The sequence below is a fragment of the Palaemon carinicauda genome, chromosome 31 (assembly GCF_036898095.1).
Source record: "Palaemon carinicauda isolate YSFRI2023 chromosome 31, ASM3689809v2, whole genome shotgun sequence".
NCBI classification, from domain to species: domain Eukaryota; kingdom Metazoa; phylum Arthropoda; class Malacostraca; order Decapoda; family Palaemonidae; genus Palaemon; species Palaemon carinicauda.
This window is the reverse complement of record NC_090755.1, coordinates 8,436,447-8,459,321: the sequence shown is the minus strand read 5'-3', so window position 1 is coordinate 8,459,321 and position 22,875 is coordinate 8,436,447. Positions and strand designations below refer to the sequence as shown.

General features: G+C 36.5%; 1 protein-coding gene across 1 annotated transcript; it reads right to left on the bottom strand.

Annotated features, from left to right (window-relative positions):
* Window positions 1-520: 520 nt before the first annotated feature.
* Window positions 521-3,674, bottom strand: LOC137625087 (SET and MYND domain-containing protein 4-like). Its single transcript, XM_068356019.1, has 5 exons — window positions 2,873-3,674; window positions 2,511-2,588; window positions 1,941-2,059; window positions 997-1,479; window positions 521-685 (listed from the first exon to the last, which is right to left on the bottom strand). The coding sequence occupies exons 1-5, from the start codon at window positions 3,672-3,674 to the stop codon at window positions 521-523; spliced, it is 1,647 nt and encodes a 548-aa protein (XP_068212120.1).
* Between the last annotated feature and the right edge of the window lie 19,201 nt (window positions 3,675-22,875).

Here is a 22,875-nt window from a genome sequence, read left to right as displayed (position 1 = left end):
GGATTTGCAGCCTGAAGAGTCCCAGCTTCAAAATCTTTTGATCCTTTTGGCACTTGACCTCTTCTTCTTTGGACGAATTGTTGCTGTCCGCATTGGTTCAAAATGTGCATGTTTGATACTGTGCTTTGTATATGCAAGTACCAAACATGGCAAAGTAGACACCTCTTCATAACCTAAGTTATGGTACAAGACTTTCATTTGAGTAGCAAATTTCATTTAGTCTGATCCAGCAAAGTTTCCTCGGAACATGTTGCTTCTATTACCCTTCCACTTTGTTCTTTGGTATTTTTTACACTTGTCAGGTATTTTGCGCTTAGACTGTTCATCTTAATTTTCAGTTCTGTAATCTTGCCTTTATTTAATCTTGCTTCTAAACCACAAGCATTGAAATATGATAATGCAACAAAGGCAATAACCATACCAGTGGCATTCTATTACAAATGCACATTCTGGTTGTAAAGGTCTGAGGTCAGTCATGCTGTTTTTCTCCACCAAGGCAATTTTAGCAGCCATTTTTGTATCATTTATGAGGTCGATTTGCAATGGATAAAGTGATTTCCTGACCTGCCGCAATTGGCACCAAAGAATGCACTTTCCCTACTCGACCGCTGTAAGTGTATATGGCAGATGGATTGACAGAGTTGTTGAACAAGCTTATTGCTGGGAAAATGCCTCGACATTTTATCTGCAATAAAAATCACTGTTATAAGACTTGTTTAACCATGACTACTTTATAGTAGGCTATGATAAGAGTTTCGTTAAATAAAGGGAAAAAGGTTTTTCCCATCATGACAATTTAAACGAAAGAATGGGGAACAGTAAATTTGTTCACTTATTTTGATGATAATCTTTAATTATAATCTAAACCGGGTAAAAGATTACTTAAAAATAGAGAAGTGAGGCTTACAGCATGCAGTAATTGAGACAAGAGTATATAAAATACTTATTTTCTCTTTACCACAGTAAAACTTAAAAAGAACTGGGTGAACTAGTTACCTTTCTATCACCACAAGGAAGTGCATTGCTCATTTCTTTTGATATATTGTTTAGTATAAACATGCTGGTCCTAAACAGTTGTTGTCCTCCTGGTCTAAAGGTTTCTCCAGATCTATTGATGTAATATCTTCCACTCAGGTCCAGCATCATGGCCACACGATAAGAAGACAGACAGTTGTAGAACAGAGTTGACATGGTCCAGGGCTTTCTGTCGTGATGCAGGTAATACAGAGATAAGAATGAAGTAGATTTGTATAAACCGTATTTGTTGAAACCTAGAGTTTGTTCCGTTCTCATACAAAAATCAACCATCATATCCCTGAACAACTCTTCGTATTGCCAATTTACAAAATTCTTGAGCATCTTGAAGGCTAATAGCAAAGATGTATGCTCTTCTTCTTCCACGGATGTAAAAAGCTTGCATTCCAACCAGTGGTCTTCGGCTAGACCTCTTGCTCTGCATGTCTTGCTACAGAACATTACCTAAGGAGAGAATAAATTTGTAAAGGATTTAAATCTTTGTAAATCTGGCGGGAATTTTCAGAGATCTTTAGGCTTGTTATTGCTAATAAAACTTTAGCCAGTGTTGCAGCACTGGATGCTTTAAAGAGACTTCTCAATTGTTGCTCATGAGTATATTTAGAAATTTTAAAGTTTATTCAGGAATAACCTGAGAATATTTTATCAATTTGTCAGCAAGGGAAGGGTTAGTGGAGAAGCTAGTTCAGAGTAGTTATCTTGAATGTCTTGTTCTAATGGTTGAGATTTGACTAGTTCTAACTGGTCAGCAGAAAAAAAGCTGGCAATATGTTGATTAGTTTTTCAATGACATTCATATTTATCACATTGGGGGTAATATTTTAGGTACATCCTAAAAATTAACCTTTTGTACATTTTCATACACAATATGCTTTCAAATACTATGAATATTTAATTGTACCTACCTCGGGACATCCTGGGCACGGGAGAGGTGTCATAGTTTCATTAAGGCACGTAGAGCAAACCATCTTATCAAGAGAAAGTATGGAGCAGGCATAGGCTCGCTCCACTCCCAATACTTCACCTATGGAAAATAGTAAAAAGAGGATTTTAAGGTTGGATCAAGGAAAGTTTATTCAAGAATTTTGCCTATTGCAAAAAATGTTTTCCCCAAGATTTGAATGAATAAATATTAAAGTGTAAAATGTATTAATTTATGAGATAGCAAAGAAATTCTTAATTAAAAGAAATTCGATATTAAAACAGTTGGCAGCGAGAAGGTATATTGAACGCAGGAGTCCCTTTCCTGTGAAGAAATGCATCATGTCACACCCTTACTTGCGGCAAATAACAAAAAATCTGATGTGGGAAGAGCAAGTACAGGAACTTGCATCACAGTATGGGTGTGGCTGGGTGTACTTCCTACAGAAAAATTTGTCAGGAATTCCTTCGTTCAACTGTATATTAACGAGTTCAATGTTTCTCCTAGGACTGACCAATCTAATTACTCTACAATGCCGTATGAATATATTTACCTAGTAAAATGTTGAGAGTACCAATACTGTCTGTAACACACTTGGTCGATGTTTTTTTGTGGCAATATATTTGTAACACTGTATGAAATATAATCATCGGATAGAATTTTTCTTATATCATGCGCTCTCTAACATTCATTGCCTCTAAAGTCGCCTAGTAAGAGATTTTTTTCGTAGCTATTTGTAACGTAGAGTTTTATGTAGCAACAATCTCTTTAGTACTGATAGTTTCTTCACCTGACAGGATGTTTGTTGTAGCAAAGACTCCTATTTGTAATACACAGCACAAGTAAAATTACCTGGATATTATGTTCCATTTAGTAATTAAGTCTTTCAGTAACTTACAGGAAAGGTATATTTACCTGGTAAGATGTTTCTTGTAGCGATGACGCGTCTACTTTCGGGTATTGTGCCAATCACTTTGACGGCACTGCTGAGGGATGGTATGTTGGGGTTTGCTTTGCGTAAAAGGGGCTTTCTCCTTTTGGGTTTTTGAGCAAAGAGATTCCTTAAAGCTCTCAAGTCGTATGAATCTTTTGGCGGAGTGATAATGTCTGTGTCATAGGGTAAGGAGATCTTCTCATAGAATAAATCAAAGTGCCAAAGTGTAGATGAGAATTTATCTTGCATTCTTGCTATACACTTGCACTTTCTTTGATCCAATACATAGTGCATTTTTTCAGGGTAGTCGTACTCTAAAGCTAGGTCGATATCTTCTAGGCACTTGATGTATTGTTTTGCATCAAACAAAATGGCAGATCTACGAGCAAATGCCACTGGTAAGGCACGGCACTGCTTTTTATCTACTCCCCCGTACTGCGCAGGATCTGTTGTAGGGAAATCAAACTTGTCCCTTTCATTTCCATCTTGATAGACAGACCGGTCATTCACAACTGGGTGGAGGGAATTTAAGATGCTGTAGTTATATTTCTCCAAAGCCATCCTCCATTCTCCCTGCTTGTAGTGATCGTCACCTTCATAAATCAGCTCAGTGGAAGTGAATTCGTTCTTTCCTTCTGGTGGGTAGAACAGATCCTCTGGATGTGGCTCTCCAATTTCAGCTATGTAACTCAGAATTTCGTTTGCATCCATGCTTCTAAGTTCCACCAGGTAATTGTGCATCATGACTGCTGCTGTTTGATTGCAGTGGATTGTGTGTGCCATAGTTCTTGGTGATGTGGATTTTCTGTAAAGATGAAAGTCGTTTCAATCTTCCATTTCTGTCATATGTATGCTTCTAGATTGCTAGATGATAGAAAATTTCATGAGCATTATTCAGGATTATAAAACTATCGAACTATATTCCACCCTATTCATTATTTTACTTAACATTTTGAAATTTGTAATGAAAATTTAAGCTAACTGTGAAAGAATTAGTTCATTTATGTGCACAGTCTAGATTTAATGAAAGCGGGAAAAAAATGTTTGAAGGCTGGACATGTTCTTGTGATATTCAGTGCATCATGAAATATTGGTATTTCCAAGACACTTATAGATCTTCAGTGTTCTTTTAAAAGAAATTTGTATCCTAATTTGCTGCCCTCGTTGGTATTTCTAAGGTTAAGCCAGACCTACTACTTGATCTAATTGAGTAGCCCTTTTGACGTAGTGTTCGAAAGGATTGTTGGGATGGAATCTCATTTCGTTGCTTATTAAGCAGGTTCATATGATTCTTAGTAATCAAAGGAGAGAGAGAGAGAGAGAGAGAGAGAGAGAGAGAGAGAGAGAGAGAGAGCGAGCCAAATTACTGTAAAGTAACTTGATGGTGTGAGTAAAGATTCTCTCTCTCTCACTCTCTCTCTCTCTCTCTCTCTCTCTCTCTCTCTCTCTCTCTCTCTCGAGAGAGAGAGAGAGAGAGAGAGAGAGAGAGAGAGAGAGAGAGAGAGAATCTTTACTCACACCATCAAGTTACTTTACAGTAATTTGGCTCTCTCTCTCTCTCTCTCTCTCTCTCTCTCTCTCTCTCTCTCTCTCTCTCTCTCTCTCTCTCTCTCTCTCTCTCTAGATAGATAGATAGATAGATAGATAGATAGAATAAACATTCATGGTCTCAAAATATCTAACTTATATTGAAAAAAATTCCATATGAATTTTTTAATTTGGAATGCAGTTGAATTTCACAGTGGCATTTAAAAGACTCGAAAAAATGGTTCTGTATTTGTTTTTTGAAGAAAAAGAATTTGGCACTACAGACAGTTTGGTGTTTGTTCAGGCTCTAAACATTCAGTCTAATATCCTACACGAGTAAAATTTTATAGAGTATAATCATATTTTAATCTTCGGAAAATTTATATGGAAACCAATATCAAAGGAAAATAATTTCCTCAGCAGTGCAATATATGAAGCAAGAAATAATGGCTAAATTCTATTAATCAAAATATCTTTTTTAATCTCGCCAATGCTTCTATTAGTAACATGTTTATAGGATTGTTAACCTTTAGAATGAATGAGGGATAAAGATATCTGTAATTTAGGAAATGTTATTTTCATTATAAGTCTTCAATTTAATACATAACTTTGAATCAGTGATTATGAAAGTGGCATTTGTATTGGTAGGAGAATTGCTACGTCCAGGTAGATTCTCTTTATTGGATGCGGTAACAACGGAAAATATGTAGTTAGAATATTATAGTTTCGATAGATTTTAGTGAGATTCAACTTCCATTTCTTCATTTGAAGCTTCTCCTTTCTGCCTCATTATTTTCTGCATTTCCTTAGTGGTTTGTATAAACAGGCTACTGATATGAATCTCTGCCACTGAGGAGATCTGCAGTTCTGAATATCGCTCGCTTGCGACAACAACGTCATAACTCATAAAATTTCTTTTTAAGTAATCCATATAGACATATTCATCTTCAAATGCTGATTTTTTTTGGTAAAAGTGTCATAATTGTAGCTAAAAAATTGATCGCAAGAGGCGCTAAAAGTCCTAACGACATACATTAATATGAGTGTTTTAATGGCTCTCCTGAATAATAGCTATTTTTTTTGAGTTATGACGACCTTGTCGCAAACGAGCGATATCTTGGTGCATTTAGGATTCCAGGTCTTTTTGTCTCTTGACTCCGTCCGTCAAGTGTTGCTTTCTTTTTGGCGATTAATTTTCCATTATATTTGATGTATAAAAACAAAACTTTCTTTCAACGAAGAAGAAACCATTTTAATTTCGTTCGTTCAGATTGCCCGGCATTACAGCCCTTAACAATTTTTTTTTCTATTGACGGGGGTTTGTTTGTATAGGAAAAAACACATGACTTTACTTTTTTAGTTCTTGAGTTCAGATTATGGAAACTTCAATGGAATTTTTTCCAATTCTGTCAGTTTGATTTGTAGAAGTTTCAAATTGGGTATAGTATATAAGGGAGTTTGTGGATGAAGAGTGTTTTTTTTTTTTTTCATAAAGCAAGTCTTTGTAATAACCAAGTTCATTTTTGAAGTTACAATCAAAGTGTACTAGATTGAGATCTCATTATAAATTAAATACATCGGATGATATAAATGCACAAGCGGCGTGGTAAAGGTATACTATTAAAGTTTTTATAATTCAACAAAAGCCTTCTTACCTTCTATTGTTAATTGTGGTAGGCCTAGACTGTGAGACTCCAGACAGCGAATTAAAAATTTGTAGTTCTCGGTGTCAGGCTGAACTTCTTTCTCTATCAACTTCTTGGGGATTTTTCTCGGTGTTCTTAGTTTTGCTTCCTTTCGCAGGGGCTCTTGCTATCACGAACAGCAGTGAAGTCAGTTGACGTTCCTTGTTCCTTCAGAACTGGAAGAATGACCCACCCGATTGTGGTTCCTCGAATTTATAACATTTGGTAACTCCGGAGTGGTCAAAGATCAGTTTTCCTCGATTGGCCCCTGTCTCTTCTGTACTCCCCCCCCCCCCCCCCATTCAATCCCCTCGAATACTCTTAACGTCAAGGCCCCTCCCCCCCCTCTCCGCCATCTTGTAACGGTACTTAGTCCAGCCCGAAGAGCCCTGAACATCTGTCGAATAAACATGTTTACCCATAGAGCTTTCTGGTGTAGTTTACGTTGTTTAATTCTTTAAGAGATTAGCTACCGCGGTGCCATTTTAGGCTTAAGCAAATATATTTTGCGATTATATTTTTGTCGTTGGAGAGTCATATGCTTTCATATACTGGATGCATTTCTTACTAAGGATAAGACTGGGATCCTGTTTCATATCTTATCTTCATGTAGTCGGGAGTAAATAGGCCTACAAGGAGAGACTTGTTTGTCCCATTTCACGAGTAAACACTGCCAGGTCTTCGCAAATACATACCAATTATTGTTTTTATTGCTGATTATTTAAGCCTATTTATCAATGTTTTTGACCAAATTAAAAGCATGAACTCTGCTTGACAAATTTCTAAAACTTTGAGTCATTTGATATGGGCGACAATTCAAAGTTAGAAAAAGATCGAATGAAAGTAAATTAGTTTTAAAAGTAGTTGTGGATTTAGACCTTTCGATGTTTATCTGTTATTTGTCAGGGAGGGTTTGAGGAAGGTAGGCCTTTCGTTAGTCTTATCCGAAGGCTTCGAGAATTTCCTGTAAACATTTGCTGAATCTTTAGGACACTACATTTTTGGCAAATTTATTATATCAAATTAATATACATAAGTAATATTATGTATATATATATATATATATATATATATATATATATTATATTGAAAGATATGCCTATATAATTACATTGTATAGCTTTGTCAATTTTTATAGTTCATTTATACAATTTTACTGTTTGTGCAATATGCTGCATAGTGGTGAAAATTAGCTATGCTTGCGCGCGCGCACACACATATAATAATAATCATAATAATGATAATAATAATAATAATAATAATGTTTATTGGACAAAAACATATTTACATACTAAATATTTACAAAAAAAAAAGAAAAAAAAGACTGTCCAAGCCCATGTGGAGCAGAGCTCTTCGGGCAATAATACAAATAATATAATATCAATTAAAAAAAAATTATAAAAAGTAAATATTGATATAGATAAACTAAATACACACATACATATGCATAAGTATATACATATACACATACATATACACATGTACATATACATACACATACACATAGATATATATAAATGAGATTTTTTGCCAAAAAATAAATGGAAATGTATATTCATATAATAAAGAAGGGTGGTATAATAAACAGTGCAAATTTTGAATTTAAACATTGATATTATAGATATGCTAGAATTACAAATATATACAAGCAATAAACAATATAAGAGTTAAGAACATTATAATGTGCATTAATGGTTAGGTCATGAAGAAATGTCTCCTAATAAAACTTAGTACACAGATAATAACATATTAGTATATGATTTTTTAAAGGATCGAATGCTAAGCAATGCCTTAAGATAAGCAGGCAGAGTATTCCATTGTTAAACTCCCTGATAGAGATAAAACTGTTCACATTTCTTTACACGTACGAAGGGAAGAGTTAAGTTAATCTCTTGTTCCATATTGGTGTGCTGATTGTACCTGAATTATTTTTTGTCTAATGGATGGATATTGATGCAGCGAAAGTGTTTGAAACATCAAATTCATTAAGGAGAGTTTGTAGGTGTCCTCCAACTTCAGAATCGAGAGAGACCGGAATAGAGGTGATGTATGAGCTAAATAATCACTCGAAGTTATTATTCTCACCAGTTTTTTTTTTTTTTTGCATAATGATTAGCGGTTGCAGGACGTTTCTACTGCAACTCCCCCACGCTGTAATGCAGTAATTTAGATGAGGAGATATTAAAGAGTGGTAGAGTTGTTTTAATATATATAGCGGGAAATAATCCTTTAGCCTATATATGATACCTGTAACTTTGGACATTTTATTGACTATCATATCCACATGCTTACTGAAGGTTAATTTATTGTCAAACATTACTCCTAAAAATTTTCCGCTGGACTTCTGGTCAAGAGTGTGATTTCCTATTGCAACTCTTGTTACCGGGAACTTTGCTCAAAGAAAATATTATGAAATACGTTTTTCTCTCATTTAGGGTCAATTTATTCGATAGTAACCAAAAAAGCAAATATTCATTCTCCTACTAGATTGTATAAAAACAATGCTAACCTACTTGCCTTTCCTATATCTATACCAGCATCTAAACAACGGTTGAATAGCATAGATATAGGAAAGGCAAGTAGGTTAGCATTGTTTTTATATAATCTTGTAGGAGGAGAATGAATATTTGCTTTTTTGTTTTTGTTTTTTTATAATGTTTATCACTTCAAATGGAGATGAAGGGGTAAAAAAAAATACTGTTGATTTGAGGGAGGCAAATAGGGATGGAAATGTAAGTTAATATTTTGAGGTAAAGCATCCCTTAAGGTGCGATTAGACTGGAGATTAAACTCTCCCGAGAGACGGCTACTCTCGCGCGACTTTCTCTACAGCGTGTTTATACTACCAGCAAGTTTTTCTCTCCGAGAGTTGTGAGTGAGTGTCGCGAGAGAAAGTGTCTGAGAGTCGGGTAAGATTTCTCGCGCATCTATTTACACTGGAGCCAGTGCCAGTCGACAACTAGCGAGGGTTGAGAGAGCACGTCTCAAAAGTACCGTGTTGCTGCTGCATTAATAATTATGAACGAAGTGAAAAAGAAAAGGAAAAGAAGTATGTGGGTCTGAAAATGGATAAGCAAAAGGGGAGAAGATGAAGCACATGCAAAATTATTTAGAAAATTGTTGGAGGAAGATACATCGAGCTATAAGAACTTCGTATGTTTGGGGGTTCCTATTTCCAAATTAATACTTTCAGATTGCTCTAGTTGATTCCCGTTTCCAGATCAATTCAGAGCTAGGCAGTTCCTGAAGAAATAAAAAGTTTTATATAACACTGTGTAAACAAAAAAAATGCTGGAGTGAGCAGTAAGTAAGTGAGGGAGGGTTGGTTAGGATAAGAAAGCATAACGTATAAATACAAAGTAACTAGTGCACGTGCCCGTTAAATCCAAATATTTAAATTAAATATTTAAATTTTAATAATTTATTTAAATGAAATGTATTTAATATTTTTATTTTTGATAATAATAACACAAATAATCTACTGCACGTTCCCGTTAAATTCAAATATTTAGATTAAATATGTAAATTTTAAGCATTTATTTGAATTAAATATATCTAATATATTTTTTTTTCAAATAATAATAACAAATAATCTAGTGCACGTGCTCGTTAAAAATAACGGGTATTGAAGTGTGTGTGTGTGTGTGTGTGTGTGTGTTTGTGGGTAGTGTTTTATTTTTTTATTTCTTATTTTTTTTACACTAATTATTTCTTCCGCTCTACTCCCATATTTTTTCTTCTTTAATTTTCTAGCTTCAGTACACAATAGACTCCGGATATTGTGCCATTTCCTTGTAATTTCTTTTTTGCTAATTCCCAAGTTTTCATCTATTCCTTTAATTTTACTAATTTTCAGCTCTTTGTTTCTGTACTCAAGCAAAGTCACATTCCACAGTTCAGGAAATTTCTCGTATTGCTGAATTAATGCAATTGTTTGGTTTTTATTCCACTTTTTTGGCACATGTTCTCTCGCGAGAGTAACGAAAACTTTCAGAGATCTGAATATTCTCTGGAGAGAGTGGAGAGCTACAACCTAGCTCTACGAGCGTGCTGTCTAGAGTGTTTAGACTGTAGCATGCGCGAGAGAAGAGAAACACTCGCGAGAGTAGAGAGAAAATCTCGGAGAGTCCTCTACAGCCTGTTTACATTCCATAGAGCAGCTGTCTGAGAGCAACTCTCGGAAAAAACTCTACAATCTAATCGCACCTTTAGAGTAACGCCTATTGTAGAGAAATGAAGATTAAAAGCATTTGCAATTTGTTTCGTGTCCGTAATGGTTAACCCGTTTTGAATCGGTTTTCTGAGTGAGCTACTCTTTTTTTTTTTCTGCCAGGTCTTAGTGACGAGTTGATTAAGTCCCAAGATTTTTGGCATCTCGACGGAGTTGGTCAAAAGTACTCTCAAAATAGTTTTTCTTTGCCTTGCGTATTAATGTACATAACAGATTACAATAGTTGTTGTACTGTTGGCTACTATAATTACCCAATTTCATTCTTCGGTACAGATTGTTTAATATTAATTGATTTAAGAAGTCCTTTGGAAATCCACATATTCATCAATCTTTTAACACTAACATTTGGTTTTTAGGGGAAAACACTCATTGAAGAAACTGTCAATCTTGTCACTGAAAGAGGACACACTTACGTGAGGATTTAAGGAGGCGTGACCATATTCTGCTGACCAGTCTCTACCCCGGAGTAGTTCTGTAAATTTTCTATCATTAATTTGGCACATGTCTCTAAATTGAATTCTTATTTTGTCATTCATGCTGCTTAGTGCAGGCATTAAAAGGCTACCGAAAATTAGGAAATGATCAGTGATATCGGCTAAAAATATCCCAGAGTTACTAACGAGGTTATTATTGGCCCAAATGTGATCGATACAGGAAAGAGTCATTTGACCCGATTCTGGTAGGCCTAGTCATTGATGGTTGGTATTCGAAAGTGCCAACAACAAGTGTTGGCTTTAATACCCCAAGAAGAAGAGGAAGTATTCGAAAGACCTCATTGTGTTGTCCAGTCTCCGTGTGGTCTCGCTTTCCCCTTCCCTCATTAGGCAGATGTTAAAATCCCCTGTGACAACAGTATTCCCAGAAGAGATACCTGAACTTTTTAGTACCGCCTCTAGCGAGTTAAAAAAAAATATATTGTCGTCACCTCCTGGACGCCTTTATAACATAAGATAATAGCAGAATGAGAGAAATTGGGAACAGAAACTGTAGCCCCGGCACTTTCAAAATTATCTGTAGATATGCTTAACTCATCGAGAGGTTTAAACAAAAGTGAATCTTTAACAAAAATGTTCACACCCACCTCTCCGGCCCTCACGATAATTATGAAAAGCATTATACCTTGGAAGTAAATTCATGCAATGTGTTTCTTGCTTAGCCCAAGTTTCAGTTAGCACTATTAATGTCAAATTCATGATTGCAATTTTTCAAATAACCAATAAATTCGTCGTGATTTTTCTTGAAACTTCTAATGTTAAGGCTTATTAGCGAAAGGCATTGCCGCATATGATCAGGGAGAGAATCATTAAAAGTATCAATGGTATAATATTTACAGGAAAATAGATCGGCTGCATTCACAAAATCTACAAGGTTCTCATCAGGATCAGCATGATTGACAGGATTAGCATTCATAAAATTAACAAAATTCATAAATGGGAAATATTAAATAATATGAACAGATAATTAGAAGGGAACTAAAATTACACTTCAGGCTTATAATAATGAAATATTTACGGCTGTATAAAATGAGAATAGTTATGAAAGACAGAGAAAAAAATAAGTTAAAAGTGCTATTGTGAAAGGATGCAAATAATAAATTTATAATAATGGTGATGAATGTAATAAAAGTAATTTAAGGCAATCTAAATAATTAAGAGTATTTAATCAAGTAATACGAAGAAAACAATTTAAAATCGAATCAAAAGAATCAATTAAATGAAAAAAATGAAAAACTAATGAGTTTACTCATAAGCAGCTGCAAAATAATGTACAGAACTCATTTTGAAATTCACTAAGGGGCACTGAGCCCAGTACTATTATAAAACAGGTCCAGGTCCTTGCGGGTTCGGATGGCGAAGGTGTTACCCGTTCGAGATGTTTTAACTCTGATGACACCATCACGCGTATGCAAGAAGAGACCGTTCAGTTGTTGTCTTTTCACTTGCCGAAGTTCGTAGTAAAGGCTATCGCGTTTCAGAGTCAGAGCTTCGTTTATGAAAAGTCCTTTTGCAGTATCATTTTTATGTTGCAAACAGGAATGTCTCCTGTCTGACTTTACAGCCCGTGACATCACTTTCAGCAAAATGTTGTGGTTAATTGGTGACCCATCGATTCCTCTCTTGCCAATCTTTCTTCCTTCAAGGATGAAGTGGTCGGGAAATTTCTTCTGTAAGCACTTCTCTAGGAGATCCCGGCCTAATCTCCTTGTATCTTCATTCGGCTGGGGAGCAGGCAAAGCAGGACCAGACAGAACCAGATCATTGCAGATCATTTGGGCCTCGGTCTCTTCTATCTTCTCCTCGAGAACTTCCATCTCCTTTGTTATGTTAGGTCTGGACTCCAATGACGCAACTCTATTCGTGAGATCGGCAATAATTTTGTCTTTGTCACTTAAAATTCTTTCAACTTCTTCCTGGTGGTGACGAAGTTTATCCTCAAACGCAGCAGTCACCCTTTCTTCGATAGTAGCAATTGTGTTCTTTAAATCACTAACCTAGTATATGAGGTCTGAAATTTGACCGGAAAGGGAGAATTTAAGATCTTGAATTTCAGCACTCAGATCGGGATGCGAGTTTAACCCTGGATAGGTACGCTCCTCGGACACCCCTTTAAGGGTATACTCGGACGCGAACGACCCCGACGCCAAAAAAAATTCTTGAAAAATCAGTTTTTGCAGTAACCTCCTTTTTTCTTTTGCCAAAAAAACTTCAATGAATGCTTAAAACAACTGTAAAGATAAATACTACTCATCTGCAGAAAAACTATTTATTATAAATATTTTAAAAAATTAAGTAGAAAAAAAAAGACCTGACATAAAAATTCATAAAAAAAAAGTTTATACATATATACACAAATCCTTTTAGGAATTGATTCTTGAATGTTTAGGACACATCTTGATGTATTTTGGATGAAGTCAGACCCATGGAGGTGAAGATCTGAAATGAGAAAAAAAGGGTAACTTTTTTTGGCCAAAAAAATTTGTCCAAATTTCATGAATTTTTTTGGGTACCCAAATGAAATAGGAAGTGGCTAATTTTTTTAGGGAATAAACATATGTTATCCTAAAATAGAAATATGTAAAAAAATCTTCATTATTTTGTAAATTACATTTATATCAGGGGCCATATCTAAAGGTAATTTTTTGAGTACTTAGAAATTTCGTAAAAAAATACATATATTTAATATATAATATGATATTTATGCAGGTAAAAATATACCAAAATATCACAAATTCTATAGGGAACAAGAATATATATAGATAGGGCAGCTTACGCTTCGGATATGTCCACAAAATGGCCGCCAACCACACTGACTCAGACTCCCTAATCTGCCACTTGAAATGTAGGAAGGGTATGTCAATTTCAAGGTGTTATTTACTAATCTAATTATTATTGGATATGCATAAAAATTGTATGGTGGGTTGCTGGATAATTGTCGATTATTTTACGACTATAAAATTAAAATTCTGACCCAAAAAAATTTTTTTGAAGGGAAATAAAATCGAAAAAAAAAATGTAAAACAATATTTTAGCTAAAAAAATTTTGATGATATTCAATCAAAAAAAAAGTAAACAAAATTTTCCGACAAATAAACATCTAGAGGAATCATTACTCTGTGATAGTTCCTTAGTACGTAGTAATTTTGAAAGAATTGGGAAAAAACGAAAAAATGGCAATCACCGGAAAATCGAACACATACCTATATATACGCCATATCTGGCTAAAAAAAGATAGGCATGGGTAGCCAGATCATCTAGAAACACTTTCCAACACTATAAAAATATAAGTTTTGCGACACTACTTGCCAATTCCTTACGGTAACATGACTAAGCAAAAAAATGCAAAACAAATAAAAAGGGGCACTCGCGGAAAAATGGCTAACATTCTAATATACGGCATTTCAGAAAAAAAAAAACTCAGCCACGTGCTAGGCAAACCATCAAGGCACATTTTCCGACAAATAAACATCTAAATGAATAATTACTCTGTGATAGTTCCTTAGTACGTAGTAATTTTGAAAGAAATGGGAAAAAACGAAAAAATGGCAATCACAGGAAAATCGAACACATACCTATATATACGCCATATCTGGCTAAAAAAAGAAGATAGGCATGGGTAGCCAGATCATCTAGAAACACTTTCCAACACTATAAAATTATAAGTTTTGCGACACTACTTGCCAATTCCTTACGGTAACATGACTAAGCAAAAAAATGCAAAACAAATAAAAAGGGGCACTCGTGGAAAAATGGCCATTCTAATATACGGCATTTCAGAAAAAAAAAATTTCAGCCACGTGCTAGGCAAACCATCAAGGCATATTTTCCGACAAATAAACATATAAATGAAATATTACTCTGTGATAGTTCCTTAGTACGTAGTAATTTTGAAAGAAATGGGAAAAAAGGAAAAAATGGCAATCACAGGAAAATCGAACACATACTTATATATACGCCATATCTGGCTAAAAAAAAATAGGCATGGGTAGCCAGATCATCTAGAAACACTTTCCAACACTATAAAAATATAAGTTTTGCGACACTACTTGCCAATTCCTTACGGTAACATGACTAAGCAAAAAAATGCAAAACAAATAAAAAGGGGCACTCGCGGAAAAATGCCCAACATTCTAATATACGGCATCTCAGATAAAAAAAAAAGACATGTACGTGTTAGCCCAACCATCAAGGCACACTTTCTAACACATAAACATGAAAAAAAAATCAATAATATACGGCAATTCCTTACTACGTAGTAAATTTTTACAAATATTGAAAAAAAACAGAAATTGGCAACCGCAGTTAAATACCCAATATACCAATAACTACGTCGTATCTGACAAAAACAAAATCACGCATGGGTAGCCAGATCATCTAGACACACTTTCCAACATTAAAAAAGCAAAAGTTTTACGACACTATTTCGCAATATCTTACGGAAAAATGACTTGGCAAAAAAATGAAAAAAAAATGAAAAAGGGACACTCGCGGTAAAATGCCCGACATTCTAATATACGACATCTCAGATAAAAAAAAAGACATGCACGTGTTAGCCCAACCATCAAGGCACACTTTCTAACACATAAACATGAAAAAAAAATGAATAATATACGGCAATTCCTTACTACGTAGTAATTTTTACAAATATTGAAAAAAAACAGAAATTGGTAACCGCAGTTAAATACCCAATATACCAATAACTACGTCGTATCTGACAAAAACAAAGTCATGCATGGGTAGCCAGATCATCTAGACACACTTTCCAACACTAAACAAGCAAAAGTTTTACGACACTATTTGGCAATATCTTACGGAAAAATGACTTGGCAAAAAAATGAAAAAAAATGAAAAAGGGGCACTCGCGGTAAAATGGTCCTCGTGGTGATGAACGACATTTTAACTAAAAAAAAAAAACATGCACATGGTAGCCAAACAATCCACCAAGACTTTCCACAACTGATAACCTATACAAGTTGCACCATTCTACGACAATTTCATAATACGTAATAACTTTGATAATTATGCAAACTACCTTAGAAGGGTAAACTTGGACGCGAACGACCCCGACGCGGCTCAGAAATCGGGGAAGGAGTACAGCTACAGCAATGCACATCTGGACACTACTAGAGCGTGTAGGGGAGACACCTCCTGCAGGTCGATCACCCACAAATTCAGTCACGTTGGTGAGTCACGTGAGAAAAACCTGTTTTTTTTTGACGCTCGGGGTCGCAAACGACCCATCGTACCTATCCAGGGTTAACACAAAAGATGCTTGGAGAACTCCATTTTCGTCTTTTGAAATTTTCGTCTTCAGCAGTTGGCCACTTACGATCTGAGAATTCACTACTTCTTGAGATGATGGCATTTTGGGTGTTGGATTAATAGCACAGCTAAATAAGACAACAGAAGAAAATACACTGTTCGTACGACGTGGAAAGGGACACGGACTTGGTTATTTTCACGGCAGTTCAGCAAACGTTTAGCAACTCTTTAGTTTCACAGGGGTGACCGCTAATCCATAGGTCTAGTGGAACGAGAAGTCAGGAGAATAGATGACACGTCCGATTCGTAACCAGGTCAAGATCAATTCAGGATTTGATTCTTCAAAGTCCTGAATTCCATCTCCGAATACAAGCTGTCTGCACACATGAGCACTTCTCTAGTTTGGCTTTTTGGCAAAGGAAACAGGGTTGCCAATTATGACATGTTAAAACCCCCCAGACAAGTCACCAAAACCAGTATTTTCAACCCAGAAACCGCTGGATTTTTCAAATGTCATGAAAGGGAACTTTCCTTTTGATAACAAAATAATTTGATTTACTTAATTTCTACTTCGCAATTTAAAGGTTTAAAGGCCGCTCATGAATGGTAGAGGCAAGGGACAGTGACATAGCTCTATCAAGCAGGACAATGCCCTGGAGACTGACCATATGTCATATGATCAGTGCCCAAGCCCCCTCTCCACCCAAGATAGGACCAAGGAGGGCCAAGCAGTGGCTGCTGATGACTTGGCAGATAGACCTATAGGCTCCCCCAAACCCCCATCCTTAGCTCACAAGGATGGTGAGGATGCAGCGACCAAAGGAACTAAAGAGTCTGAGGGAGAGACTAACCTTAGTCTGGCAATCACCAAGCAAGGATGCTACCTCCAGGCCACCACAACCTTAAATTGGGCATATATATACAGTATATCCAGAGATCTTTTCGTATCCTTATATGCAATATTCCCTTATACTTTTTTCCACTGGCCAACAAAGGAAAACATTCCCAGCTTTTCGTGTATGATTGAGTATAATTAGGACCCAAAACAATTCACAAATGAAAATGATAGCAGAGAGACCGTTCCATTTGTTTGTAAGCTATGTTGGAAACAAACTGTTTTCCATTTAATAAAGTGATACCTCACGCCTTATACACTAAGCAATTCTCCGGAGTTATTAAGTTCAATATACTTCCCAAAGTGTAAAGGTATGTATCTTTCTTAAGGGTAATCAAAGTTGGTTACTTTTAAATGGAACTCCTCACTCAATGGTCATAGTTTAATTGCATTCTCATTTAACACTCTCTCTCTCTCTCTCTCTCTCTCTCTCTCTCTCTCGAGAGAGAGAGAGAGAGAGAGAGAGAGAGAGAGAGAGAGAGAGAGAGAGAGAGAGAGAGATTTTTCACCAAAGGGAGGAATTCACTTAAAGTAGGCCCCAGTTTTCTTCCTATGCCTGGCAGCTACAGTTTAATCCATAGTGTTTGAAAATCTCATTTCTCTAGTTTTTGTTGGCGAAGTAAAAGGAGTCTTGTGTACCCTATGGGGACTTCCATTCCTGCTTTTATGAGTATTTGGGACCATGTGGTGTCCCCACTGCTTTTATCCAAGTGACGGATTACACGAGGACAGAGACGACAACATGGTTCTCTCCTACGTCGGGTCCTTCCATGGGGATGTCTAAGACAACATTGACGTCAAGGTCAAAGTAAACCTCAAACAACTGGAGAATTCTTCGAGCCAAAGCATAAGCCCTCTTCAAGACGCTGTAGCAAATGTTTGGAGTGTGTTCACGGGCGCCTCTGCAATGAACTTCTCTCAATGTCATTTTTCTTTTCCTTCTCGGATGCTGGTGGTGTGAACATTGTGACGACCTAGGAAGGACAACTTATCCTCGGCTTCACGTATTGTTATAAAAGAACAAGTATTGCTCTTTCGGGGGAAATCTGAAATAGCCAATTTTGGGAATAAACCAAGGCCCTCCAAGTAGAGATTTTAATATCGGAATCCTTCAGTTATTTAAATGACCATATATTAATTCCTGATTTGTAAAAACCTTATTTAAATTCCTATATATTAATTGCTTATTTGCCAAAAACCTTCAAAATTATCGAGTATTGTAATCTTCTCCATATCTAAAGAAAAGAAAGAGCGGAAACATGAACTTTTCCCAGACAAAAACACGAGACATCTTTGAAGACTCGATACTATGCTCTGAGATCTGACTGGTATAAAGCAGTCTATATAAAGTGAACTATGCAATGCAAAAAAAAAAAGAAAAAAAATTCTGATTTCTTTCAATATAATGACATATGACAGTATCCCCTTCATCGAAGCAGAGCCAAAATTCTATCCTCCATCAACATCTCACAATCTTCTGAGGTTACTTGACCCAAGAGCCAATGATTTGCTCTGAGATCGGGCCCCACACGAGGACAGACGAGAACATGTTTCTCTCCTACGTCAGAGTCCTCCATGGGGATGTCCGTAACAACATTGACGTCAAGGTCAAAGTAAACCTCAAACAACTGGAGAATCCTTCGAGCCAAAGCATAAGCCCTCAAGACGCTGCAACGAATGTTGGGAGTGTGTGCGCACGAGTGCTTCTGCCATGAAGTTCTCTTGACTTCATTTTTTTTTTCCTTCTCGGATGCTGGTGGTGTGAACATTATGGCAACATAGGAAGGACAAAAAATCCTCGGCTCTACGGGTTGTTCCAAAAAAACAACTATTGCTCTTTCGGGGAAAATCTGAAATAGCCAATTTTGGGAATAAATAAAGCCCCTCCAAGTAAGGATTTTAATATAGACATCCTTCGGTTATTTAAAAGACTATATCAATTCCTAATTTGTCAAAGCCATCAGTTATTTAAATCACTATATATTAATTGCTTATTTGCCAAATCTTTCAAAATTAACAAGTATTGTAATATCCTGCATAACTGAAAAAAAGAGCGGAAACATCATTATCTTTTCCTAGACAAAAACATGATCTTTATTGAAGACTCAATAAAATGCTCAGATCTGACAGGTACAAAGCAGTCTATGTAAAGCAAACTATGCAATGGAAAAAAATGTTCTTTCTAGTTTCTTCAAATATAATATGACAATATCCCCCTTCATCAAAGCAGAGCCAAAATTCAATCATCCATCATCTCACAATTTTCTGAGGTTACTTGACTCAAGAGCCAATGAGTTGCTCTTTTGAGATCGGGCCCCACACGTGGACATTGACGACAACACGGTTTTCTCCTACGCCGGGTCCTTCAATGGGGATGTCCATAAGAACATTGACGTCCAGGTCAAAATAATGCTCAAATAACTGGAGAATCCTTCGGGCCAAAGCATAAGCCCTCTTCAAGACGCTGCTGCAGATGTTGGGAGTGTGTGCACGAACGTCTCTGCAATGAAGTTCTCTCGACGTCATTTTTCTTTTCCTGCTTGGATGCTGGTGGTGTGAACATTGTGGCAACATAGGGACAAAAAATTCTCGGCTCTACGGATTGTTCCAAAAGGACAACTATTACTCTTTCGGGGGAAAGGTGAAGTAGCCAATTTTGGGAATAAACCAAGCCCCTCCAAGTAAGGATTTTAATATCGGCATCCTTCGGTTATTTGAATGACTATATTAATTCCTAATTTGTCAAAACCTTCACTTGTTTAAATCACTATTTATTAATTGCTTATTTGCCAATTCTTTCAAAATTAACGAGTATTGTAATATCCTGCATAACTGAGAAAAAAAAAAGCGGAATCATGATACTTTCCTAGACAAAAACACTATCATTATTGAAGATTCAATAATATGCTCTGAGATCTGACAGGTACAAAGCAGTCGATATAAAGCAAACCATGCTATGGAAAAAAATGTTCTTTCTATTTTCTTCAAATATAATTTGACAGTATCCCCCTTCATCAAAGCAGAGCCAAAATTCAATCCTCCATCAACATCTCACAATTTTCTGAGGTTACTTGACTCAAGAGCCAATGGGTTGCTCTGTTGAGATCGGGCGGCACAAGAGGACAGGGATGACGACATGGTTCTCTCCTACGTTGTGTCCTTCAATCGGGATGTCCATAACACTGACGTCTAGGTCAAAGTAATGCTCAAACAACTGGAGAATCCTTCGAGCCAAAGCATAAGCCCTGTTCAAGATGCTGCAGCGAATGTTGGGATTGTGTGTGCACGAAGGCGCCTGCAATGAAGTTCTCTCGACGTCATTTTTCTTTTCCTTCTCAGATGCTGGTGGTGTGAACATGTGGCAACATGGGAAGGACAAAAAATCCTCAGCTCTACGAAATGTTCCAAAAGAACAACTAGTGCGCTTTCGGGGGAAATGTGAAGTAGCCAATTTTGAGAATAAACCAAGCCCTTCCAAGTAAGGATTTCTATGTCGGCATCCTTCGGTTATTTAAATGACTATATTAATTTCTAATTTGTCAAAACCTTAAGCAATTAATGTATAGTGATTTAAATAACTGATTTGCGCAAACCTTCAAAATTAACAAGTATTGTAATATCCTGTCTAACTGGAAAAAAAGAGCGGAAACATCATGATACTTTCGTAGACAAAAACACTATCATTATTGAAGATTTAATAATATGCTCTGAGATCTGACAGGTACAAAGCAGTCGATATAAAGCAAACTATGCTATTGAAAAAAATGTTCTTGATAGTTTCTTCAAATATAATATGACAGTATCCCCCTTCATCAAAGCAGAGCCAAAATTCAATCCTCCATCAACATCTCACAATTTTCTGAGGTTACTCGACTCAAGAGCCAGTGGGTTGCTCTGTTGAGATCGAGCCGCACACGAGGTTCTCTCCTACGTCGGGTCCTTCAATGGGGATGTCCATAAGAACATTGACGTCCAGGTCAAAGTAATGCTCAAATAACTGGAGAATCCTTCGGGCCAAAGCATAAGCCCTCTTTAAGACGCTGCTGCGGATGTTGGGAGTATGTGTGCACGAACGCCTCTGCAATGAAGTTCTCTCGACGTCATTTTTCTTTTCCTGCTTGGATGCTGGTGGTGTGAACATTGTGGCAACATAGGAAGGACAAAAAATTCTCGGCTCTACGGGTTGTTCCAAAAGAACAACTATTGCTCTTTCGGGGGGGGGGGGGGGGAGGTGAAGTAGCCAATTTTGGGAATAAACCAAGCCCCTCCAAGTAAGAATTTTAATATCAGTCATTTAAATGACTATTGATTTTTAATTTGCCAAAACCTTCAAAATTAACAAGTATGCTCTGAGATCTGACAGGTACAAAGCAAATTATGAAATGTTAATTTTTTTTCCTAGTTTTTTCAAATATGACATAGGACAGTATCCCCTTCATCAAAGCAGAGCCAAAATTCAATCTTCCATCAACATCTCACAATCTTCTGAGGTTACTTGACCCAAGAGCCAATGAGTTGCTCTTTTGAGATCGGGCCACACACGAGGAAAGAGACACTGTAGTTTTCCCCTACGTTGGGTCCTTCCATAGGGATGTCCATAACAACACTGGCATCCAGGTCAAAGTAAATCCCAAATAGCTGGAGAATCCTTCGAGCCAAAGCATAACTCCGCCTCAAGACGCTGCAGCCAATGTTAGTAGTGTGTGTTCACTGGGGCCTCTGCAATGATCTTGTCATTTTTCTTGTCGTCCTCGCATGCTGGTTGTGTGAACCTTGTGGCGACCTAGGAAGGACAAAATATCTTCGGCTCTACGGATTGTTAAAAAAAAATAGTAATTGCTCTTCTTTCCGGGGGAATCTGAAATAGCCAATTTTTGGAACAGACCAAGCCACTCAAAGTAAGGATGTTAATATTAGTCATTTAAATGACTACATTAATTTTAAATTTGCCAAAACCTTCAAAATTAACAAGTATTGAAATATCCTGCGTAACAAAAAAAAAATAAAAAACTTTTCCTAGACAAAAACATGAAAAATCTTGATTGAAGAGAATGTTATGCTCTTAGATCTGACAGGTACAAAGCAGTCGATAGTAAGCAAAGTATGCAATGGAAAAAAAGTTTGTTCTGGTTTCTTCCAATATAATGACTGGATATGACTGTATCCCCTTCATCAAAGCAGAGACTAAGTTCAATCCTCCAACACCTCACAATCATCTGAGGTTCCGTGACTCAAGAGCCAAATGAGTTTGCTCAGTCGAGATGGGACACGGTCACCTAGAGATTGAAGGCCTGGTCAATGGTCAGAGACGGAAAAGGTCAAGAGGCCATGGTCGCGCACATGGTTCCTAAGCCTTTGCTCCCAGAGATATGTGAAGAACAGTGAAGTAGCATATTCAGTTAGTTATTCCAACAATTAATAACAAACTTATGATGGAAATATCCATAAAAAGAGGGACGTGAAACATCTGTGATGATTAAATAACTTTATTTAATAGAGAGCTACACAGGTTCTGAATAAATAATGAAAGGAAACTGCAAGATTTCATGTAAATGTATATTGAAACATAATAATAATTCTTAATTGGTGACCTGTCGACTCTTCTGTTGCCAATCCTTCTTTTTTCAAGGAAGAATGGGTCGGGAAATTCTATTGTGTACACTTGTTTTTACAGGAGATCCCGGCCTAATCTCCTTGTATCATCATTCGGCTGGGGAGCAGGCAAAGCAGGACCAGACAGAACTAGATCATTTAAGCCTCAGTCTCAGTAATAACTTGGTCATTTTCACTTAAGATTCTTTCAACTTCTTCCTGATGGTGAAGTTTATCCTCAATAGTAGCAATTGTGTTCTTTAAATCACTAACCTGGTATATGAGGTCTGAATTT